The sequence below is a fragment of the Poecilia reticulata genome, linkage group LG15, assembly GCF_000633615.1.
Source record: "Poecilia reticulata strain Guanapo linkage group LG15, Guppy_female_1.0+MT, whole genome shotgun sequence".
NCBI lineage: Eukaryota > Metazoa > Chordata > Actinopteri > Cyprinodontiformes > Poeciliidae > Poecilia > Poecilia reticulata.
Genome location: NC_024345.1, coordinates 10,184,043 through 10,210,332, shown reverse-complemented (window position 1 = coordinate 10,210,332; position 26,290 = coordinate 10,184,043). Strand labels below are relative to the sequence as shown.

The 26,290-nt window shown below is 41.6% G+C and overlaps 1 protein-coding gene across 1 annotated transcript in view; it reads right to left on the bottom strand.

Annotated features, from left to right (window-relative positions):
• The window catches only part of sdccag8 (SHH signaling and ciliogenesis regulator sdccag8), a 49,106-nt gene that overhangs the window by 13,749 nt on the left and 9,067 nt on the right, over positions 1-26,290 (bottom strand). Inside the window, exons 14-16 of the mRNA XM_008429169.2 lie at positions 9,762-9,889; positions 3,456-3,564; positions 1,382-1,513 (exon numbers count right to left, since the gene is read on the bottom strand). Coding sequence (XP_008427391.1) covers positions 1,382-1,513; positions 3,456-3,564; positions 9,762-9,889 — 369 coding nt within the window. The remainder of the gene's footprint in view (positions 1-1,381; positions 1,514-3,455; positions 3,565-9,761; positions 9,890-26,290) is intronic.

Here is a 26,290-nt window from a genome sequence, read left to right as displayed (position 1 = left end):
AAAAAAAAACAGTCAGGCACGACCGGGAGACAGCTGTGACTCGGTAAACTTTGTTTTTTTTGGCGGCGTCCCGACTGTCGGCAGGTTAACACCGGTGGGAGGAAGACAATATGTAGTGTCAGTGATGGTGAATGCGTGCACGAGTGCGCGCGTGTGTGTGGTGTGTGAGTGCAAACGTGGAAGTGATGGTGGAGGTGGGGGGTGGGGCGCACTGGGGTAGAGATCCTGCAGAGTGGGGCAACAACACCCACACACCCACGCCCACGCTGGCAGAGCCAGGCTGCACGCCAGGCGCCCTGCCGAGACACGCACCAACTGGGCCCCGCACTCAGGAGGAAGAGACCCCCGCATCGCCGTGGCGACGGAGCAACTTTTAACTGCAGCTTTGTAAAGTGGAAGAAAAAAAAAAAGTCAACTTCAACACGTTAAAACTAGAAATAGTAATCTGATAGAGGACAAAATACAAATACATGAGAATCCATGTTTTTTTTTTTACTAATAAATTTTTATAACACAGTTCAGTTTGCGCCTCGATTTAATGACCGTTGTCTAGTTTCTGAGTTTCATAAATTAAGGCATGAAAGGCTGTTAAGAAAAAATACCACTGTGTCGTGTTTTCAATGCATTAACAAAAGTATTTGACGCAAAACCTATCTAATTGAAAACTGGTATTTAAAGAAGAAACAATTATTCCTACTGATGCTAAAATGATAAAACACTGAATATTACAGTAATAATGTTACTATCTATTAATTACTTTTATTTTAATGCACTAACTTAAGCAAAATATGAAAAATATCTACTGACACCTATTTTTCACAGTTCTGCTCTTTATAGAGAAGCACAGGAAGTACAACAAGCCAGCCTGTATTCTGCTGTGAGCTTCTAAATAATGACCATCACGTTTTTTGTTTTTTTTGCATCTGCTAAAAACAAAAAAAAACAAAAACAAAAGTGTGGCCAATTCTTTCATCCAGATGATGAAGAGTGTGCAGCAACAGGTGGGGGAGGAGTTATTCTCTAATTCATACAGCTGAAAAAAAAAAACTCTACAATTTTCCTGGTTTCTCATTTGTTTTCATCTGTTGGCAAAAGTTCCTTTGCACTTTTGAATGAGTCGCTTTTTAAGACTTTGGTCACTTAAAGACCCACAGGTGTGCATCTTAAATCTTCCATAATTTTTCGATCCTTGCCCTATTTCTGAAATAAAGTTGTTTAATATTTGCGCGCTCAAATGCAAACCATACAAAATACAGTCAAAATCCTGTTCCTTCAAAAGAAAACCCGCGGCAAATGTGAACATGACCGGGTTAGGATGTGAAACGAGGCCTTAGATTCAGCCTGAGTGACTGTGAGAACGTTCTGCGCAGAATCGCCACACCTGTCCTTCATGCGCTGGTGCATGCGTCCATGCTGGACACACTGCTCCTCCATCTCCGAGCAGCGCGCTCTCAGACTCTTCACCGTCTCCTCCGAGTGCTGCTTCTCCAGAGCCAGCTGTTCCAGCTCGCTCCTGTGCACAGGAATGCAAACAATGAACAAATGAAAGTACACCCTGTCCTGCACGGAAAGGTACATACAGGGCATGCTGGAAATAACTATAAAATATAGAAAAAAAAAAAAAGAAACATACAGTGCAGAATTGTTTAATTAAATCAAAAGTTAGTATTAATTGACAACTAATATTTCAAATATGTTCCCATTTTCTATTCTTCTTTTCCATACTACTACTACCTGGAAAATTCTTAAATTAAATGTAAGACTTCTTGGCTAAATAGAAACGCTGACAATTCCTTCAATAATTCAACAATTCATTAATATCAATCAAAATAACGCACTAGTTCAACTGGCAGATTATTTAACATATAACAAGACATTTCTCCCATTTTATAAGTAACATGACAGTGAAAACAGTACTTTTTACATTAATATTAAGGAATTATTAACTTAAGACAAGCTCAGATATTTTGCTGAAAAGTTACTTATGAGTTAGTTTTGTCATATTTCAAGTGTACTTTTGTGTTTTTCCCACATTAATGTAGTCAGTAATGTATTTAATATCCCTACAGACTCTGTTTAGATATAAGTAACATTGTTGAATACATAAAACTGCTTATTAAGTTTATCAATAACAGTGAGAGTAAAAACAGGAGATGGAAAACGCTGTAGTCTGCAAAAACACAAAATCTTACCAAGTATTTTCGGTCTAGTTTCTACTGCAAATATCGTAGTAAAACTTGAAATAAGAAAGAAACTAACTTATAAGTAACTTCTCAGAAATATATAGGAGCTTATTATAAGTCAAACATTCCTTAGTGTTGAATTCGTATTGGCAGATTATTTCACTTATAACACGAGGAAAATGTCTTGTTATAAGTGAAATAATCTACCAAAGGAACCAGAACGTCTTGATCAATATTGTGCAACTACTGACTTAAAACAAGTTCCTATATCCTGATAAAAAGTTACTTGTAAGTTATTTAAAGTGCACTACGATATTTGCACTAGAAACTAGACCAACAAAAACACTTGGTAAGATTTTGTGTTTTTGCAGTGAAAATAACAGAAATGCCCTTTGAACCCTTAAAAATCAGCTTCAGCCACATCCCACAGACCTGCAGCCTGAAGTCTGATTAACACAACATCAGCGAGACCAACTGCTGAAAATAATGAGTTTATTTGCTCGTCCCGCTGCAGCTGTCTTGGTGCGCCTTCACTTAGCCGTCCAGCAGGACTTTAGCCGCTAGAGTGGACCTGGACTCCAGGAGCGCAAACAGCCTGCAGCACCAAACACCGCTCTGCTGCAGCTTCACATTCTACACAGACATATTACTTTATAATACGCAAAAAGGAGTACAGAGTGTACCACAAGAAAGTACTGTGCATACTTCGGACTGCGTGTGCGTGTGTGTGTGTCCTGTGGTTGGTGAGGCCAGTGCGGTCTGTCTCGGCCAGATTGAGGGCTGTCATGTGACTAATGTGTAGCACAGCTCCAACAGCTGACAGGACACTGGGCCCAGGGTCAGGCTCGTACATAGACACACCATAGACACACACGCACGCGCGCGCGCACGCACACACACGCGCACACACACACACACACACACAAACACACATGCGTACACACGCGGGCAGCCCAGATGGAGAGCTGGGCAGGCCTGCTGTGACTATTGTAGCATCAGGTTAACAAGAAAACAGGTCAGACTGCAGAGCAGTTTGTAGTTTTTTCACATGTTCTGTCCGACAGCCGGGGCGGATGATGATTTTGTGAAACGATGACACGGACGTCAAACGGACGGAGGGAATAAAGCGCCGAGTGAGAGAACAAACAACTGTTCCCTTGAAACAGAAAACAAAATGACAAACAAAAGTTTCTGCCGCCGAGTTACCAGGCGACGTGGGGAGGGAAATGAGAGGATAATTCAGGGAATAAATGTTTAGGAGGAAGCACTGACCTGCTTTGAAGAGACAACTCTTCCAGTTTGGCCCCAAGTTTGCAGCATTCCTCTTTGAGCTTCCCAATCAGGGAATTCTGGGAACCCATGAGATGCTCCATCTCTCCGACTGGAGGAAATGGCCGAAAAGATGAAGTTAGTCTATTTTTCCTCTTTAAAACCAGTCGCATACAGACACCTGCTTCAAGCTCTGATAAAAACCTCTAGAAACAAACGCATGACAGGGAGCGTGAGCGGTATTTATACCAGAGGGGAACAGAATTGGCTGATTTTCAGCTAGAAAGCTCCTGACTTTGGAGAAAATGAAAAAGTGGCTTCTGATAAAATGCACCATGCATCTAATAACCACAGCAGCCTTTGGTGGGGAAGATGTTACAGAAGGGAGAGAATACACAAAGCAGTTCAAGCAAAAACTACATTTTGAGACATTTCAGTTCTTCATAGGCCGTGAGAGAGCGAGACATAAGGCAGATAACAGGAAGGCTGAATGAAACTCAGTTAAGTAACTGTGTTATATATATTTTAATCTAAATGAGTCAATGGGTTTGGAAATCATATTTAAAGTATGAATCAATATTAGCAGGAAGTGCAACAGGGCCTAACAAATAATTGCTAAGATACATTAGCAATTTCTTCCTATATCTTCATACAGTTTTTAAAGTCAAATCAGAATTGACTGAATTTAATATCAACGGGTAAAAGCTTTGCAAAAAAACATTCAAAATGGGCAGCAGAACTCCAAGCGATGCATGTCTAAAATTTTACGGCTCAGTTATTCAGTATAAAATCACATTACAAAAGTTACATTAGAAAAGCCATAAATATAAGATCTGTTATCCTAAATTAAAACGAATAGCAATACTGTTAAAAATAAACTGGCATTAGCGACAGGACAGTCACTGGTAGCTGTATTATATTATGTTATATTTTGTGAGGAACACGTAACGTAGGGTTTCTCACAGATCTTGCAGATGTGTCATCACACATTTCCACTCAGGTTTCAATTACAAAAAGAAATTTGCTTAATGGAAACTTGCCAATTTCTAAAAAAAACCCTCACGTTTTACATTAAAAACTTTCTGTGCGTGGATGAAGTGGTTTTGAATGTTGAAGTGTTTTTCGCAAAATTGCAATGGAGACACTTTTTTTGCATCACACAAGTCATATGATCAACAAATATGCTACTACCGGTGGGAAAGAACAAGATTTTTGAAGACTAACCGCATGAACAAATGTATTTACGTGTGATTTTAATTGAAAACAGAAAAATTTTTGATTTTTCGACATTAGCGAAATATTGACCATGTTTTGCAGACATTTATAATGGAATCAGAGCCAATGGCATTGATGAGAAATTCAATCTGTTCCTGAGAGGAAATGATGCAACAGCAGAATATTATTAAAAGGTTTGCAGGGTTGCTCAAGTCCAGTCCTGGAGAGTGACCATCCTGCGACTTTTAGATCCATCGCTGCTCCAACACACCTGAGTCATTACAGTGACTCTTTACCAGGCCTCTGCAGAGCTGAATGACATGTTGATGAGGAAATTCAGCCGTTTGGTTCAGGTGTTGTGGAGCAGGAACGCATGGGAAATGAGCAGGATAGTAGATCTTGATCAGAAAGGGAAAATTAGAAAAGGGAAAGATCGGTCTTATTTCCACCTCTATAAACGAGGGAAACACTGACAGACTGCACTGCTTGGTGATTCTTTACAACTCTCTATTTTACATGCAAATTCACAAATTCAATCACTAAGAAGTAATGCAAGAGATTTGTTTTTGCTAAAAATGATTTGAGTCTGACTTTTCCAATTAAATAACGATATGAAATTCAGTTCTTTTCATTCTTTAGTTAAATTCAGCTGGGAAACTACTTTCATGCAAACATCCACAAACAGGAAAAAAACGAAATGTCTCGGTTTCAAAAGGCTATACAGTTGATACATAATAAAAATTAAAAAAAACGAAACTACAACAGCCTGATGGATCAGAGGACAACCATTACCTTATGGCTAAAGCAAAGCACTGACACCTATTGTGAGGAATACTGCAGCAAAAGCAACATACATATGTCTCTTTTAATGGGTATCCAAAAAATGCACTTGTCAACACTCTCATTAACATCAAAAGTGCTCAAACAACAGGAGTCGGCAGGCAGAGCGAACCAGTCGTGCATTGAAGACGGAGCGGAAATCTAAAGTGTGCGAAAAAAAGGGTAAAAGGAGCGAGGTTTGTGTTTGAACGTGCTTTCCTCCTCCTTTTTCCTGCAGCCTTCCTGCCACGTCCTCATCCACACATGGGGGCCTCTTTCTGAACAATCCAACACCGGGCTTTCATCGCTCCTTTGAAACGGTCTACGTTTCTCTCTCGAACATATGTCTGCTCTTTAAAAAGAAGAGGAGAAAAAAAAACAATGGCTGCCGTTTGGATTGTGGGAATGATCCACCTGCTTCGGCATTCTGTTACTGTCAAACAAAACCAAAAAAAAAAAACGCAGGTGACTTTGAAAAGTCACTCAGATAATGTTTGTTTTTGCTTTGCGTGCAGTCTTGATTTGAGTCAAATAGCAGCATTGCTGAAATCTGACCCTTCGCTTGAAGCGTTTTGTTACAAGTTTCCTACAAACGACGATTAAATCGGGTGAAATCTGACGTTTTGTTTGTCCATTAACTGTTTTTATGTGCATGCGGCCTCAGCCGACGTAGCGCTCCTGCAGAACTCGGATGCTACAGAGCGGCAAACTATAAAACTACAAAATCCCACGGACGTGCGCGCGCGCACACACACTCAGCAAAGTTTTGGTCACGGGCTGGAGAAAGTTGTATGAAGAATGCTAATTAACTGAGCGGGCTTTGAATATATCTTGCCATGTGTAGGCCAAAAAGAACCCTGGGACACAGAAACACAGCAGAACTGGCACTGGAAACAAACAGAGGAAAAATGAGGGAGGGAGTGAAGGAGGGAGGGTTGGAGGGACAAATATCTGATATCATCTAGGGGTTGGTCTGTACACATTTACTCAAAAACAGAAACATGAAAAAAAAAAAAGAAAACAGAAAGGTGGGAGGGGAGCAGAGAAGAAGGGAGGGGGGCGGATGGATGGAAGGACAAACGGATGGACAAAGAGGCGGGATTTGGAGAGCAGGAAAGCTAATTATCCAGCTCGTCTGTTGGGCTGCATGGGGATAGGAAGTGATGCGAGTTACTAAAGGACATCCACCCCTCTATCCCCTCCCCATCCACAGCTTCCTGCTGTGCTCTGATGTCAGCTCTCTTTAGACAACATGTGTGCCGCCGACACGCGCCAGAAAGAAACGCTTTGTTTACCCCCCCCCAACCGTCCATTCTTCCCTCTATACCCTCCATCTTTGTTCTGCGTACCAGCAGGCTCCCTAGTTGTTGAAGAGAACCACAGGTAAATAAAAAGATAAGCTAGGCGAGGGAAGGGAGGGTGGTTGAAGGTGGGTGGTGGGTGTTTGGGGGCGGTGGGGGGATCCAGATGGCACAGCAGATGTGGTAACAGCAGCAGCTCTGCTGTGCAGACAGACAGGGAGCGGCGAGCCGGGTCTCTCTCTCTCTGCTCCGCTCCCATCACCTTCCCATCTTCCCTTCGCTTGGCTACTCTTTATTCTCTTCTAAGAGACTCCATTTCTCTTCTGTCTTTTTTTTTTTTCTTGTCCTAATCTTTTTGAGGTCACTTCAACTCAGCTGGAATTTATTCCACTACATATTGTAGTGGAAGATTTAAGATCCTGTTCCAGCAAAGATCCCCCCCGCCCCTGCTGGGATCTCCTTCCGGAGGAGATGGAAGCCATGAATCTCCATGGGGGCTGGCTCAAGGTTGCTCTGGTTCTTGTTTTGGTCCGGCTCAACCAGTTCTTATCTAATCTGAGTGCCTGTGTCAAAGCACTGTGGCTGAAGGCTGCAACACCTTCAAGGTGCTGCAGGTCCTGGTGGACCGGGCAGTAAACTAATAATATCTCAGCAAAAAACATGGTGGTGGTAGTATGATGGTCTTGGGTTGTTTTGCTGCATTGAGACCAGAAAAACCTTTTTTCATTGACTTTGAACTCAGGTTTTTACTAGAGGTGTGCCGATCGATCGGCCACTGATCATAATCGGCCAATTTCTGTGAAAAAGTGTATGATCGGTGATCGGCGATCACGGTCTCTTGTTGCCTATCACACAAATCGATCACTGGTATCTCATTTCGCAGCCTGCCTGAGCAGCTGGTCTCCTCTTTCCTTCACACTGCGCAAGCGAGCAGCAACAAATCCTAAGCAATGTGGAACCATAACGCACGGAGTGAGTGAATGGGGAAGTTTGCGTGTTGCGGCGGAAAATTGAAGCACGTCAAAATGCATCAACACAACGAAGCTAATACGACATAAAAACAATGCCATACTTGACGGAGTTTGGCTACATCGAGGCTCACTGCAGTAAAAAAGACATGGAGGATCAGATAGCAGGTAAAGCAGCGCACAGCTACAAACACTCACCCGGATTAGCATGACGGTCAGAAAGCTAAACAAATAACCCGCAAAATTATTTAAGTCTTCGAGCTGCGATGTAAGACGCTGGTTCTGCTCTCGCTGTTGAACAGCTGCTATGCGCTACAGGTAGTAATATTTCAGACGGAGCGCCGCTTCTGCTCCACCTGGTAGTGACTCTCACACCGAACCTCTGCTTAAAGCTGCAGCATCTAACCTAAAAAAAACACATTTTACATACGTATTAAAACTTTCGCTGTCCTAACATGAGACAAATAATCTCTGAAAAAATAATCGATCTCCTCCCTGTTCTGCATAATTACTCTGCTCAGTCAGAAACAGCCACTCAGAACTAGCAGTAATCAGCTAGCCGCCATGCTATTAGGAAGGTTTCATTCAGTAACTCAGGATTGTTTAATGTAATGGATACTGTATTTACCTTTGAATGTTAAGTTTTATAATTGAATTTTTTGGCAATGTTGAGAGGTTTTATTTTGACTCTTTGCATTATTTAGCCTCTTTAGAGCCTTCATATGTTATCAGTCTGTTAAAGATAGTATTACCAATAGCAGTACAATTTGCACAATGCCCATTTTTTTCTTGGAAAAAGTTATTAAAACAAATTCTTGTCTAAATTAAGGTGAATTCATGGTTCCTTTTTCCACATAATGTAACCGGTAGTGCTTTTGATTAAAAAAATTATAATTATGTGATCAGTATCGGTGATCGGTATCGGTGATTGGCCCTCATGGGTGATCGGAATCGGTATCGGCAGGAAAAAACCTGATCGGCACATCTCTAGTTTTTACCAAATACATCTTACAATAGAATATCTAATCATCAGCTTATTACCTAAACTTCCTGCTCACTGTAAGGAAAGCAATGATCCAAAACATGTCACCCAGACCATCTCTGATTGGATCTTCAAAACATGAAAAAGACTTTTGATTAGCCCAGTCAAAGTTCATGGAATCACTGATCATCATAGCTTTTTACTTTATTTGTTCAGGTTAACTTTGTGTAATATTGAAGTTTGTTTGAGGATCTGAAACATTTAAGTGTCAAGAAAAAACTGTGGGATAATGGTGCGTAGATAAATATTTACAAAATTATCTATTCAGTAGAACAATATCAGCCCCTAATGGATATTTATCAATATTATTATTTGATAGATTTTTAAATATCCGATCAGTTTCTGGGTTATGTTATTCTGTAATAAACACTGAGTCTCTAATGGAAGGTTATGACAGAATATTTGATCAAAATACACATTTACAGCAAAACCTGTGGGTAAAAAGTCAAGATTTTATAAAGTGTGGTTTGTCACTGAAAACCTTTAAATGCAGCCATATGTGAAGATTCACGCCCACTTTCCACCTGCCATATAATCACCATAAAGGCATATGTGTGTCTATATTCAGACGTTCTATATTTAGCATTTAATCATCATTATTACTGACTTCTATCCAGCCTACAGTAGAGATGTAGTAATGTAGCATCAAGTAGTTGAGTACGGGAAGTATGAGCATCTGCCAATCTGCTGCGAACAGTAATATATTCACCGATTGAAAACTGTGTGCAAAACAAAGCTAAACAAAATGTGACAGGAGTGTTATACATGTGAAAGCTATTTGAAAACTAACACGAAGCAGTAAAGTGTAAGATAAAAAAGGCATGGTGAGGATAAGGCAAATAAGACTGGAGGATGATGCCAAGATAAGAGAGAAAAGTTTCAGAACTAACACTCAAAGTTATTGGATAATAGTAAAGAAATGGAAAGAAAACGGCGTGTAAATCCCGAGCATTGAAGAACCGACCTCTCTGCAGGTGCTGAGCCTCCGTTTTCTGCAGCATGACAGCCAGCTCCTTCTCCCGTTCCCGCGCTGAAAGGGTCACAGACGCCATTTCCTCTGCATGAGCCCGCTCCGCACTCTCTCTGTCCTGTCTGAGGAAAAACGCACAAAAACACCAACAGTTAATGTTCTCATAGCATCAGCATCAAATGCACTTTTTAACTTTGGGAAAAACCACATCTGTGTACATAAAAACTCCAGACTAGAGACTAAAAGCATGATGGTGTCACAACTAAAAGGAAGAAATCAGTAAAACCAAATAGGATTGGATTCAGATGATTAGACTGTGGAAAAAACAGAAAGGAAATGTATGTATTGATCCAAAACTATAAACGTGTAGAGCAAAGTGTCTGATGCTACCTGGTTCTACGACCCTGACCCAGAATAGTCATGATAGGTTAAAACACAATGACACAATTCAACTTGAAATCTAAACTAAAAACATTTCCCATTTTGTTCCAACTAAAATATATTTGCTTTAGAGGGACATAATTGTGAAGTGGAAGAAAACGTAATAAATGGAAAAGACACATGAAAACATATGGAAGAAACGCCTCTGGTCAGATAAAACCAAAAGTGTATTTTTGCCTAAATTTGCAAAGTGAGGCATAAAAAAATCTTGCGATGGCAGCATCATGCTCTGGGGATGCATTTCCTTAGATAAACAAGCTGCTCAGAGTTGACAGAGAGATGGATCTGGAGTTACATACCGAGCAATTCTGGAAGAAAACCTGCAAAAGACGTGAGGCTGGATCGGAGCTATAATGGTTCAGCTCAAAGCGTACTGTGTCAGAATGGCCCAGTCAAAGTTCAGAGGTAAATATGATTGAAAATTCGAGGCAAAAACTAAATTTTTCCTCTAAATTTAATCTAACTGAGTTTGAGCTATTTTACAAGCAACGTAAACATCATCGTCTTTAGGAGTAAAAGCTGCTACAGACAAAAATCCAAACGATTCCAGAAACTATTAGCAGTAAAATAGCAGACTCTGTAAAGCTCAATACGAATTGTAAAATAGAGCATATACTAAAAGAAATTAAGTGGACTAGAAGTCATTTTGGGGCGAAGTGTAAGGGATGCACATGATTCTTTACACATTTTTATTAGCATTTTCATTTTGAAAACCATTTAACCCCTTCATTCTGCTTCTCAACTGTGAACAACTGTGTCGTTTTATCAGATCAAATAAAATCAGGCTTAGTTTGTCAGAAAGTCTTCATCGGCTGCAATCACAAAGTTTTTAAACAAAATGAAGGGTGCCGGCATGAGTTGAAAGCTGTGCTCCAGCGTGCTGAACTCATGTTTCTGAAACAAGTTGTAGGAAAATGATGAAAAGAGTGAGGAAGAGGACGATGGAGGAGGAGAGGACAGATGACACACGAGGGGCTGAACGCTGCCGTCAGCCTGGCGACCCATGGGTGACATAGGTGCTGTCTGCGACACATAAACCTCATTTTTACTGCAGACTGGTTTCAATTACTGCTGAGGTTCAGAGCCAAGGCTGAAAACTTGATTAAAAATCCTTCTGTAATAAAAAAAAAAAAACATTTCCACTGATTTGTTGCAGAGCTAAAATTGTGCATTTTGTTTTCATGCATGCAACGGCAGCACGATCAACTCCTGACATATCCGACACAAGTCCGTACAGAACCTACTGACTGAGCAGCAGATAATTCTTGGTTTCACTCAAACCCTTTTAATCATCCGGACCGAACAGGTAAGATCCAAACCAAGGAATCATTCTGTTCCTGCTTGAATCAAACTTTACCGTTCAACTAAGTCCAATCGCATCGAGACAACAGAGAGACAGACAAAGAAAGAGAGAAGAAAAACTACAAAGACAGGAGGGAAAAAAAACAGCACACACACACACACACACACGCACACACACACACACACACACACGCACACACGCACACAAAACGAACAAATAAACAGAACTCTTCCTGAAGTCCAAAGGCGCTAATGAAGAGAGAATTCTCCAGTTTAAGTGAAAACTTTTCTCCCCTACAGCGCTTGGCCTGTATCTCTAAAGTGACCGCGTCTGTCTGTTCCTTCGTGTGTGTGTGTGCGTGTGTGTGTGTGTGTGTTCTCCTGCTGTCCTGCTGTCTGGGGTGTGAAAGCGGGTGGCGGGTGTGCAGGGGACACAAGGAGACTGTGTGTATCTGTACGCGTATGAGTGTGAGTGTATGAACCCCCGCTGGGCTTGAACAGCAGCCTGAGCCACCAAAGCGCACACCAGGGCTCAGCGGGAGACGGCGGGCAGGCATTGCCAGCCATTTGGTCCTGCAAGAGGTTCCAGGGGGCCGTGTATTCGTCTATGTGTGTGTGTACGACGAGCTTGCATGTGTGCGTGTGTGATCAGGAACAGGGGGGCGGAGGGGGAGCTCACACCAGACCTGTTTACCCACCAATTAGCATCAGACAGATCGCCAGAAAGTTCCAGCAGTCAGCTATAGAGTGGTGGTGATGAAGAGGAGGGTGACAAAAACCGAAGATAGGGAAGCAAAAAAGACAAGAGAGCTAAACATTTGGCATCTGGTTGCTCATGCTTCTCTCCTTTACCTTCCGAGGCAAAGAGGACACAGGATAAACGGATTAATACGTCTACTTCTTTAGGTTGGAGCACAGGGGGGGAGGAGGGCTGGATCGACTTTAACTTGACTTAAATTCAAACTGAAGTTAGTAAATCAAATTAATGTGGTTTACGCTGCCCACGCCATTCTGCTCACCCAATTAAAAGTAAGCACAAAATGGCTACCACCAAATGAAAGCATAAAAAATAGGCAGCGAAAGGAGAGGTGTCAGCAGGAAGCCAACCTGGAGCAGGTGTTTGGGGCGCCGGTGTGAGCAGAGGCTGGATACGGAGGGCTGGGGCTGCTCAGATCTCCTTGGGCGATAATCTGCCAGCCAGTTAATTGGTGAATGGTCTCTGGAACTTGTTTGGGCCTATGAGGCAATAGACTGAATGTTCAGTTAGCAGATAGCTGCGCCTGTTTGTATATGCATGGCCCGCTGCACTGCAGGACAGCTTGATAAGTATGGCGGGAGCTGCATGGGCCAGCGGCCTAAGGTAGGCTGGAATGGCTCTGGGGCTGCAGCCAGGTACAGTGGCTGCTGGGTAAGTGGGAGGTGGCAGAGGCGGCGGCTGGCCGGCTAGCTGGCTAGAGCTGTGAGGAAGGAAAAAAGGGAGCCCAGTCCGCACAGCCTGCTTAAGTGGGCACTATTCAAGCTGTTGCCCATTAGATGTGGGGAGCCAGGGCCTGACCAAGCGCAGAGTTTGCTGCACCCCATGGTGAAGCCGGCATCTCACGCCAGAACCACCAAATGCCGCGGTTCATCAAAGGACGAGCACAAATTAAACTCAGACGGTGTACTTGGAGGAATCAGAAGAAAGTTGCCGATGCCAGACACCCCGACCTCCAGTTACACTCACTCAGGTACAAACACACACAATTCAGGATTAAATGACAAGAAAAGAAAATCCCCTGATTTTTCCATCTGATTTTATAACATTCTGGATATTTAAGTGCAAAGTATTCATGTTGTTGGACTGGACTGGATTGTCAGTGGGTTGGCACCAATCATTAAAGAACATGTAGAATGTTGAATTCCAACTTCTGATTAAGAGGAAAAGTAAATCACTATCTCAACTATCTGAGATCTAAATCTATAACACTTCTGTCAAACCAGGACTGGAGTTTCCCACTGTAAATACAGGCTCTTTAAAGCACAGCTTGGGAGCTTTGATAACTTTATTCTGTGTGGGAATAGGAATAAAATAGCAGTCGCAATGCTTTACTTGGCAACTAAACCGGAGTCACCATCTAACAGTGTATAGAGACAAAATACTGACAAAAACCACCACTAGGCTTTAGAATCAAGATGTATGTTTTAGTGAGTGTTTGGTTCCATGAGAACCCAACGGATAAATGATTTGTAATCTAGTAAACAAATTTGAAACATGGGTTTTAAGATTTTTTGATAATTAGAGCTGTAGACTAGCTTTCTGCTAACTTTCTTTTCTTAGATGCAGCAGCACAGAAGTTAGGTGCAAGGTATGGTCAATGACTGATTAACAAAAAAGCTCTTTATTTGAAGCAGAATTGTACAAGACTGATAACTTACTGGAAAAGTGTCTAAAGTGTTTTAAAGCTGCAGTGTGTAGCTTTTGTAAAAATACTGCTCTGTGATTGGGTTGCTCTGTTTTTTAACCACAGGAAGGTCTTTATGTGCTGCAGAGACTTTTGATGGACTGGTCGCATTTGTGCAACATCAGGTTTTTTTTAGTTGCATAATTGAGAAACTTTATGCAACTAGATTAAGACTCTAGAATGGTTGCATTCTAGAGTCTTAATCGGGAATAAAGTCTGGAGAGTGAAACATCCATCGTCTATACTGCTTGTCCATGCAGGGTGGAAGGAGCAGCTGGTGCAGCTTCATTTAAATCAGATAAACCAGAAAGTTACATTAAGAATACGTTAAGTTGCAACTCTAAACGATAACTTCTTTAGTATGCGATTGCACAGCACCAGAAACAGTTTGTCAAATCGATGCATTTTCACTGTGGTTTCTCTTGCTACACACTAACAGGTGTGAAATCAACATGAAGATAAACAGGCTGTAAACTGAGCCTACAGCTCGAACACAAGTTTCGTTCACAGTAAAGAAAACAAACTGCCCTCGGATCCTGATGATTATGGTGAGTTCATCAAGAAGAACCAGAGAAATTTAAATCAATCAAATACAAATCAATCTGATTTGAGGTCACATTTTGATCACCTCTACTATTCCTAGTACGTATTCATCTGCAACTTCACTATTAAAACATCTCATGGAGCACCTTCAAATTATAATCAATCATCTAAAAGCAAGAATAGGAAACCTGTCCAGGTAATAATTAAGGAAGCAGCTAAGGCCAGTAGTACTGGAGGAGCTGCATACATCCACAGCTCAGGTAGGAGAATCAGTGGTAAAACATCTATTGGTTGTGCTGCGAGATGAAGAAAGCGCAGAGAAGTCCTATTTGCAATTTGTAGATGCTATATTTAACATGTAGTAAAGTTGCTTTGATTGTGCAAAACTCGCAAATTATCACTAGCTAAGCTTGAGATAAAAAAAAAAAAAAAAGAAAGAATGGGCCAAAATTTGCTGTCTAAATGTGGAAAACTGTTGGAGACATTTAGTAAAATTTTTATAAAATTATAAACTGAGAACCATGCATGCCTTTCCTTCAAAATTACAATTACGCGTTACTTTGTGCTGGACTACCACATAAAATAAATTGAAGTTTGTGCTTGGGACGTGACAAAATGTAAAGATATACAGGTCTGGACTTACTCCAAAGCATTACAGGATCCAATTTTGTAACTTTGATCAAATAAAACAAGACTGCTAATATTCCTGTGGTGCGGTTATAGTGTCGTATATAAACCACATCTGCTTGTTCTTAAACCACAACGATGATTCATTCTTGTCAAGCGCCACTGCAGCTATCTGTGACGGACTGCATCACTCAGACCGGCATCCATATTCAACAGTTTGTGGTGCAGAACTACAAAGATGCTTTCTGCTTACAGTATGCGAGTGTGCCTGTTCGCATTGGTAACTGAGACATGATTAGCCAGAGGCCTTGTGAAGGCCTGTCTTCTGGTTCTGCCAACAATAATAAGAGCACGGCAGAGGAAATACAGCGACATATTGAGCGTTTGCTGTGAAGCAGCACACAATAAACATCTGAATTATTTTGTGTAAAACAAAATCCATGTGTCATTTTTTTTTTTTTTTCTTTCTTGGTAGCAAACACCTCAGTGGGTTTTAGCACATTTTCGTTAAACCTCTGGGTGATGCAAATCAATCATTCTGTGCTCATTTTTTTTTCCTCTTCATGTCACTGTTCCACCAAATTAAACAAACAAATCAAATACAGGCGGAGCTGGATGGAGCCTGAGAGCCTGTCTGCAGCGTGCCCGGTTCTTAATTCTACCTATCTGTCCGTCTATCCGTCCAGAGCGTCTCCATCTATGCCTGATCTAGTTTTTCTGCTGTTTCCATCGCTCCCTCCTCATTCTCCTCCCACCCTTTTTTTCCTGTAACTAAACTGGCTGTGTCTCTCTCCATCTGCTGGTTCTTCCTTCAGCGGCCCTGCACCTGTTCACACCTCCTCTCCTGTTGGCCACCTCTTCCCCTCCCTCCCCACCCTCGTCTCCCTCCCTCTTTGCTCGGTGCGATGCTGCCAGGCCCGCTCCTGGCTCGGTTAGCCTCTCTGTCATTCAATCCATCTGTCAGCAAGTCAACTTTGTTTACAGCGGGTGGCCCGAGCTTCGTTTCTTCTTCAAGGAACGCTAAAGGCCCATCTTCCCCCCTGCTGTCATGAAGGTTAGCGGTAAGCCAATTTTACCCTCCCCAAAAAAAGGCAGAAAACCGCAACGCTTAATTATTATCTCCACTCCGAAAGTTTGGACAACAGTGCAAATCTGATCGTCTTAAAATGCAGTTCGGTGCTTGTTAACGGCTGTGGGCATTTACACAGGGGTAGCAGCAAACAGAGACAAACATTTTTCTGCTGCAGCACACATTCCCACAGAGAGGAGCCCAGCTCTAGATTGAAGTAATTAGCTGCTGATTGGCCTCTGTCATCATCTCATCTAGTCACAAAACAGAGCGAGAGAAGTTTAAAAATCTTAATTGGCACAGGCGACTGATGGTCTTAACACAAGAGAAGCAGCCTGGCAGCGCAGGCATCTGTGATTATTTTAAAAATAAACACGCAGCATACGTACAATATGCTCCCACACCGACCCAATCCAGAACGCTGGACTCAACGTCAATGTCAAATCTGTGCCCTGCAGAGAGGGTTGTGGTTAACATATGTGAAAATGCTGAAGGTCAGATTTATGCAAAAAGTACTCATTAATTAGGTTTATATTGTAGCAATTTGGACAGTCAAAGAAAAAGGAAAAACACTAGATTTTTGCACTCATGTGACGAGCCCTTGCAGAAAGCCTTTATTGTAACCTCAGATTGACCTGAAATAATGTTTATGACATTAGTTGTTGTTTATGACTGGAGCAGATATAAAACCGACTGTAAGTAAAAAATATTTCTTTACAGTATTGTTTTTCCTACTAGTTTTGAACTCAAAAGGCTTTCAAAATAAATACATTCTAGAGTTTTTCTGCTTGTCTGAAAACTCAGACAAGCAGTCAGTTAATTTGTTGAAAATGGCAAAAAAAAAAAAAAAAAAAAAAAGAAATTATAGAAACAAGGAAGACACTATTGTCTCAATTGGACAATATGGACACTAATAATCAAATGTATAATGATGTAAACATGTTGATACTTGTCCACAGTAATTGTTCAAAGAAAAAGGTCTGTAAAAATAAGAAAAAACAATGTTTGTCTACTTTGAGATCTTGAGCAGAAAATGCATCAAGCTAGTGGTATCCTTTTCCGTTTTGTATTTATCTCTTTCTGAAAAGTTGAACAGAGTTTTAGAAAAAGAGAAAACTATTGATCCTATTCCAGCCTTGGCTCTGTAAAGTTTTTGTGTTCAGCACCTGATGACGTCCCAATGAGGTGGCTTTGCTAAGCTAATGCTAATGCTAATTCAGTAAGTCATGGAGTTACAAGACAGGAAAACATAGAGAACCGAGTAATGCCTAAATGAATCTCTCAAGCCTAATCATCTTAATTAATATTTAAGACCAGTTTTGTTTTTCTTTCTCTTCCAGTAACAGAGACAAAATCCATCTTATTATTGTAACTTTTGTTGCGTTTAGTTCAGAACTCGAGAGAGAAACCAACAAACATCCAGTGACTCCCTGCAGAGACCTGTGGTCAAATTGAGCAGGTTTTGTGCCAGCATGTCTCATCCACTGACCCGAGAAACAGGCAGTTCAAAACCACAGATCCAGGAACCCGGACCAGTTCACTGAGAGGTGACTTAAAGTTCGGATCAATACTAAAGCCTTGCTTGGGGATTTCTGGTAATGGAACCTGCTAGACCTCAATGGTCTTCCTCCTTTGAAACATTTTCTTAGACTGCATTTGGGGATTTGGAGCTACAAATTATGTCTAAAAAGATGCATTGATAAGACTTGAACCGATAAAGTAAGACATTTAATCAGCCAATAATACTCTCAATAGTCATTGTCTCTTTTATTATCATTAAAGCAAATCTGTTATGACTAACAGATTTAGTCACAACATAATTATTTCATTTCAATTAAAGTGTCAATATTGTCATTCTAAAAGCCGTATTGTGTCGAATGGATAACTGTCACCTTTTTTCTCCCCGATTATGAAAAATCATTTATTACCCTTCAGACTGATGGATAAGAGAAAAGAATTTGATTTAATAATAATATTTTTAAAGAACATTATTAAGAACAAAGCACATAATTAGGAAAAACAAATGTGCCTGTCATAGCACAAAGTTAAGCTGAAACATTGACCTACATGAATTATACTCTTCAGTGCTGAGCTCGTTTCAGCTGTGTTGAAATGTACTTCACACCTGAGAAATCAGTAATAATGTCTGAAACACAACTCACCTTCCCAAACTGTCATGATAACGGGGCCAACCGGCAGGAAGGCACAGGCACCATTTCAGTCTGCTAACCCACCCCGTATTTCTTCCTTTCAAGCCTTCTGCCAATTTCTCCTAGGCCAATTATTTTAATTAGTTTTGTTGCTCAAGTGTCAGAAAGTGAGTTTTCCTTTTAAATGCAATTCAAACAGTGTGTTCTTAAAAAGTTGCAATGTGCATTCAGTGCAGCTGAAACAGACGAGGTCTTGTATGGACAAAAATGAAGCTTTTGTTGGTCCAAAGTAGGTAAATATTGTAAGATAAGTTGATGTTCATATTTGTAGTTGTTAGCAGAGTTGACAAAAAGATCCTGGGTTCAAATCCCAGTCAAGGCTATTTCAGTATAAAGTTTGCATGTTCTTCTATTGTTCTTTCCGAGTACTTGGGTTTCCTCCTGTAATACAGAACCATTAGGCTGAACTTAACCAGCCGCTGTAAACTGGCATTAGATCTGTGAGTCCAGATGGTTGTTTTTCCTGTGATTTATTGGTGATCTCTGAGAAATAGTATAGTAATCAGATGCTTTCTCATCACCATGGAGTCCTAATGTGGTCTGATTCAAATTCTACCAGGCTGCATGAGGACTGGATCTGCTTTTATAGTGACTTCAGATTACTTTTGTTTGAAACAAACACAATTGAATAAAGTATAATTTTTTTAGAAATGATATAAAAACGAAATATTTTTCAGATTGACTTCAGATATTCTTAACTATTACAAAGAATATCTGAAGTCAATAGACAATCCTTTAAAAACCCTCTGATCTTTCCGTCAGTTTCCGTTTAACTTTTCCACATTGTTTTTCCTTTCCTGCCTCTCTGTTGACTTTTCTGCGTCTTGAGTTTTGCTCCTTCTTCTGAGCACCTCCTGGTACAACCAGATGATGGAGACACCGCAACGCAAAGCATGAGACCTGGTTACTGCTGTGGCCGTAAAGGGAGACAAAGACAAGGCTGAGGACTGAAGGCAATAGTTTAAACAAAACACAAGCAAAGAGATGCTATATGGAAGATAAAAAGCCATGAAAAGCTAAAAAAAAAAAACGAGAGATGAAGGAGGTAAGAGAGTGACAGTGATAAAAGAAAGCAATGAGGGGAAAGGAGGAGCAGAGAGAGGTTCTGTCATGTTGGATGAAAGCTGTGCCTACTGGGCAGTGGGCACCGGGTAAAGCCACTGATGCTGCCACCCACACAGCAGGGGTGTGTGAAGGCACGAAGTTGACCAGATGACACACACACATACACACAGTAATTATTTAAAATCCATGAATATGCCACATAATGGAAACAGTGGAGCTCTTTTATAATGTACAAACTCCTGCACAGCTCCCAAGAAACTGAAGAAAAAAAAATCAACCTTGGCGGAAACTAGGTGTAGCATAATGAGGGATCTAAAAGAAGGAGGCAAGCAGAGGATCAGGTGAAGACAGCAGTAGATGCATGACAGAGGGGGCTGGTGCTCTCTTTCGTTCTGTCCTCCAGCAGTAGTGTGTGTATGTAGGCCAGTGTCCCAGGGCACACTTGGCTGGGGTGGCAACAGTTGTAGCCGACAGATTTGCCTCCACGTTGCCTGAGGTCTCACAGTCAGCGATCTGTCTATTGTTTCGTTACCCAGCCCCATCGGACGGACAGATGACAACAACTCGTTCTGAGAGTCTTCGTGCTTAAAGAGAAGCGCAAGTACTGAATCTGAAACGTGTGAACTTGAAAGGTTGAGACACAAATTAAGTGTGTGTATTAAGTGAGAAAGGCAATGATGTACAACCACAAAGCTTGCAAGAGCCAGGAGAGAAGTGAAAGGGCCGTAGCAGTACAGGAAGAAGACAAAGAGCCGCTTCGTGATTTAAAAAGAAAACCTTCGTGATCGCCAAAGACGTCTGTGGAGATCCTGAGTGAACCGATGTGAGCAAAGTGAACTTTATGGAAGATGCGTTTTCCTTTACATCTTTAGAAAAACATGTTTACTGTGATGGTAGTGTGATGGTTTGGGATGCTTTGCTCCTTCATGATCTGGACGGCTTGCTGTATTTGATGGAAACCTGGATCCTGCTGTCTACGAGAAAATCCTGAAGGAGAATCTCTGGCTATCAGTTTTATTATCTTAAACTTGTGCTCTTTTGTGTGTGTGGCGCTAGTGTAAAAATATTTTGAGTGATGAATATGCATAGAATAAAACAATAGATAAATTCAGAGTGTTGAGGAAGAAAAAAATGTGGATTCCTAGTTTCACCTAGAGTACTGAGCGTAATTTCCTTAGGATCAACAAACTACCACTTAACCTAATTGAAAATGTTTAATCTCATCCTCATGAATTCAAGTAGGGATGAACTGATGTACAAATTTGGGCTGGCTGATATCAATATGCAATACTTGTACTATTGTTATGGCCAATCACCGATATTTAGCAATATTATATAGATTTCAGTTCTCTTTTGATACCGCTGACCTCACCACTGCTTCTGTGCTTCACTTACCCTCATTGTCACATGACCAAACAAATAATGAACAGTTTGATTTATCAGATGATATTGATATGTTAAAAAATTACCAATATTGGTTGAAATCGATGTCAGTAGTGATATACCGAGCATCCCTAAACCCAATATCATGCATCGCTTAGTCTCTCTGACTAGATGCATCATCACAGCCAAAGGCTGGGTAAAATATTGAAGTATTAGAGGCAAGTTTCCACCAAAAACAGGAGCAAGAGTTTTAAGCACCTACATCCAAGATACAGCAAATGCAGCATGATATAAGCTTAAAGTTTAACGCTTCCAGAGTGACGGTATAATCAGAAGTAGGAACAGTCTAAATTGCCAGAAGGCTTTTTTTTTTGACTTCCTGGACCATTTATCCTTTCTACAATTTATATTTATATAATATTTATAAAGACTTTGAAGAACATAAGTTTTTATATTGACCTTAAACTGGTTTCCACAAATAAATGACAAAGGTTTCAGTCCCGTGATAAGCTAAGTCCACAAACAAGTCAGACCGTCATCAACCACGACAGAATCAAAGCAATAAAAAATATAATTTAAAAACATAAGTAGGTCTCAACAGATTGAGTGAGACAGACAGAAGCGGAGAGATGGAGGGAGGTGAGGAGCAGGATGGCAGAGAGGGCACTCTGACAGCGAGGAGGGAAGAACGCAGCAAGGTCTCGTCACCGGGCCAACGGGCCCACCACTGTCAACATCATGCCACTCTGCGGTGCACACACACATACGCGCACACGGCTGGCCCACAGCCCTCCCAGCTGCCCTATCCGTAACTGTCTGATTAGTTGTGCTAAGCAGCCCCTCCCCTGCCAACCATGGTGCCATCTGCTACCCAACAACATGGCCGCCGACCAGAGAAGCACACACGCCCATAAACACACACACAGAGATACACAACAAGCCCTGTACCTGGCACTGCCCTGCTGCCATTTCTCTCTCTCTCTCTCTCTCTCTCTCTCTCTCTCTCACACACACATTAAACTTCACAGACACAGGTGTAGCCCAAAGGTATCAACACATAACATTCCCCCAAAGAGATGCACACAAACTCATCAAACTGCTCGCAAACACACACATCACCACGCAACCACGCTCTGAGAATGTGCACACAAACACACACACAAACAGAGCTGCTGCAGAAGGCCGTGCATGTCTGCATGTGGTGACAGAGGTTAGACACTGTTAATGCCAGGTAGCAAGAGCGACGGCGTGTTCAAATGTGTGAGCATTCGCTGGCAGCGCTCGGAGGTTCATTATGGCCCCCGCTCCTCCTGAGCGGCTGCAGCCCGCGTGGCGCCCCGGCCCTTTTATTCCGGGCCGTGATTGGACAAGTGCCTCCCGCGGAGTTGGTTTGCAGCAGTTTTGTCGCGCCCAGATTTCGCTCGCTGCTCAAAGCGAGCCTCTGGCGGGACGAGGCATCTGCTGCCTCACCTTCCTCATTTACACTTCTCCGCCCTCGCACACACACTCAGCTCGATTCACCGCCTTTCCAGGCCTCGCTGTCACGAGCAGGAACTGAGGAGGGGGAGAGAAATGAGAACAAAGTCAAGGTGCAGAGTGAGGAGCAGCGTGGCATGTTTAATCGAGTTCTGTGCGAAGTTTTGTATAGGAGCGTCGCAGCAGATGGTCACGAGATCTGTCTCCAAGACTATCTCTGAGTGTCTGAGTCCGTCTTAGGATTTTAGAGTCTCAGAGAGAGGAACAGAAGTACAAAAATTACTTTCATCTCAAATTCTCATTTTGTTTGTTTCTTCAATACTTTCTTCAATAAAAGACATCATTAATCATTATCATCATCTCAACTTCAATGGTTAATATCAAATCAAACAGATAAACCAACTTATTTTACTCTTTGATAAAATGTTGTGACATCAAAGTGGGAAAGAGGATATAATCAATTACATTTTATACCAACAGGAGAAAGATATCTTAATCAAACCTTTAATGTAATTTCTGATTTCAAAACTTCATAAACTTTATGTTTTATGCAAAACGTCCAAAATAAAATAGTTTTTTAGTGTGTTGCTTGACGAACACAAGTCTAGTTCAACCTGAATCTGAAGTAGCAAAATGACACTTTTTAGGTCTTTAGACATGAGCGATTAGTAAGTACATCAAAAACAAAAGTATAAATGGGTAAAAGTAAAAGGTAAGGTGTGATGTGGCAGCTCAAATAACTTCTTTTTTTATATTTCATACAAGTTTCATTAGTCCAGGCCCATCTACTTTACTGGCATTGGGTTTTCATTAGCAAGTTTGTTTTTCAGCTCTATATCAGTGAATGAGATTTTATGAACTGTTCTTTTCACCCTGAACCCTAAGTTTGGTGAGAGTAACCATCCTAGTAATGTTTTTGACCAGCTCCGTTCTCTGCTGTCACTCTCATGAACATGAATGCCTGATTTCATGGGGATAACAGAACCGGTGGAAGATTTGGTGCCTCGCAGATACCGAACTTATCCCGAACCAAAGTAGGCGGCCAGCCATGAATCCCTAACGCATGCAAATGCACAACCACCGCTCGTTTCAGTCTGGCATGTGTGGGGACAGAAGTTATGCTGGTCGCTTTTTCAGGACGGCCTTAGGGATGTGCGAACACAACAAAGGGAAGATACGAGGCCGGATGGAGGCAAGAAAAGGAGGAAAGAAAGTAAAGAAAGACTGGAGCAAACAAACAAACCAAACTTTGTAAAGCCCTCTGCTGGGCTGGGGCCGGGACTGGAGCGAGTGTGTGCGCACACGCGAGGCGATGTGAACAGAGTGCTGGGGATTAGGAAAGATCCTGGGCTGTCCAACTCACAGCTGGCTGATGATCCAATCCTGGAGCACAGCACAGCGCACCAGCCGCCGTGGGACCCCCGCGTGCGTGCCTGCATCTGCGGGTGTGTGAGAGCCTGTATTAATGCCTGCGTGTGCAGGCATGTGGGTTCAGCTGATGTGCATATCAGCGTGCAAGTCCGTGGAAATGCTCTTGAACAAATACATGCGCAAGTGTGAGTTTGCACAGTGAGGAAGGGAGGGCTAATAAAATCAAAATAGCTGCCTATGCTTCTGTCCACTATTTGGAGGCCAGCTATGATCACTCGGCTCATGAATGAGGAGCAGAATGAAAGAGGGGAGGGAAGAAGTTGCAAAAAGATAATCAAAATCCTGCTTTTGAACTCAGAGGCTGATAAAATAAATGGCTTCCAGCTTAGCTACAGTGGATCTCACACTCCTGCTACAATCCGCACAGCAATGCATACGAGCCCACTAAAGCTACAAAGGCTCACAAAGGCTTTGTAGATGGCAAGAACAGAGGGCATGAGTATGAAGAAAGTGAATGTGTTCCCCAAAAACCGTTATAAAAACAGAAAAGAAGAGGAAGAAATACAGCATTGCTATGGCAGTAGATTGTGACTGGTTGTGTGTTTAAGGTTGACGTCCTGCAGGAAGGTGAACCTTTTCCTTAGTCTCAAGTCTTTTGTCGTTTCGAACAGGTTTTCTTCCAAGATTTCCCTTTATTTAGCTTAATTCATTTTTCCATTAGCTCTGAACAGTTTCGCTGAACCTGCTTTAGAAAAACCTCCCCACATCATGATGCTGCCACCACCATGTTTCACTGTGTCAAGGAAAGAGTCATCACAACATGTGCAGTGTAGGTTTTCCTCCAGTCGCAGGATTTTGCATAAAGGCCAAAAGTTCATCTCAGGTCCCAACTAACCAGATCATTTTCTTTTTCTTCTACATGTTTCTAATGGTTTTCTTTCTTGTGAAGTCCATTAATGGTAGTTATCCTAAATTCTCCAATCTGAGATGTGGATCTCAACCCCCGAGTCCTTCATCCGGGTTTATACGTTTGACCTACTTTTTGTAGGTGTAACATATTTAATGATTTAAATGAAATACATTAAATCTAACTGTTGTGATGTGATAAAATGAAACAGTTTAAGAGGTGACTTTCTGACCTGAGCCCTACATTCACTCATTAATGAATCAGGCGGAATGGGCCGGTATTACTAAAGATTGGCTAGTTGGACCCTTTCGGTTTAAAGAAGGACCCAAATCAAAAATTAACTTCCAAATCTATTGGCAGCTTTCATAATACATTTTCCCTCAAGCAGTAGGACATAAAATAAAGTCTTAGTTTTTTTTTTTTTTTAGAAACAACATGATGAAGACACCTCTAGAAACAGAGACTGGATGACCAGAAGCATTTTAATGTTTGAAAAGAACGGAGTGGCATTGTAATCCCACTCTCCATTTGTTGCCATGCACACAAATATGTTCCCAACACAGACAAAAACTTTAACTGTTAGGTAACAAAATTAATCCACAAAAATAAAACTTGCCTAATTATTGTGCATTGTCAATTTACATAGGATGTTTAATATGCAATTAAAATGTACTGAATGTAAGATTTGAGACTTGTTCTGTCAATTTATCTAATTAACTCACAAAAATACCCAACTTCTAAAAAAAACAAAAACTGGCTAGTCACCGTATAGTTTAAGTTTCTTATGTGCGCAAAATGCAAGAAAAAAAGATTAAACAGCAACACACGGATATAAAATGGGCTCGTGTTTCTGAAAAGGTAAACTTGTCCAAGTCCAGGTTTGTCGAATTTTGATTGATGTTATTTTCATGTTTTAAATGTTGCAGTGATTTGTTTAAATCCAAGAAAAATAAGTTGTTAAAAGAGAAATACTTTAACATAAATTAAAATTAGAAGTGGCCTTTGCTTATAATGACCAAAATTGAATTTTAATGGCTGCATGCAAGGCCAAGTCAACAGCTGTCAAACACCTCGTACGCGTCTGAGGACAGATAAAACTATAAACTCTCTCATGCACATACTGACACACGCGGCGTAAAACGCTTCAGTACAGTGGCTCCTCCAATGCAGGTCAAAGTCATTGTGTTTGCCACATTAATATGCACATCATTCTCCACAGCTGGTGGAAAAATCACACACCCACACTCTCACACACACCGTTCGTTTCAGGCTTTAAACACACAAGAGCCCACCATGGAGCCAATGTGTAAGTGCTGGCAAGCTGACAGACCAACACACTTTAGCACAGATTAGAGCAAGAAGCTGAAGCGGACACCGACACACACGCACCAACACACAAACGCACACCGATCACGCAAACTAGCACCCCACAGCCCCCAGCACCACGGGACACTTCTGCCACATCTGTGCCCATCTCACACACGTCGGCTGTGGGCAACGGGGGCGAGACAGAGTCCTGAGTGGCTGGCGTGGTCTGGCAGAGCTTGGCAGGGAATGGTGATGGGGAAACAGAAGCCGGCAGAGGACAGGAGAAACAGAGGGAAAGGAAAGGAAAGGAAAGGAAAGGAAAGGAAAGGAAAGGAAAGGAAAAGAAAGGAAAGGAAAGGAAAGGAAAGGAAAGGAAAGGA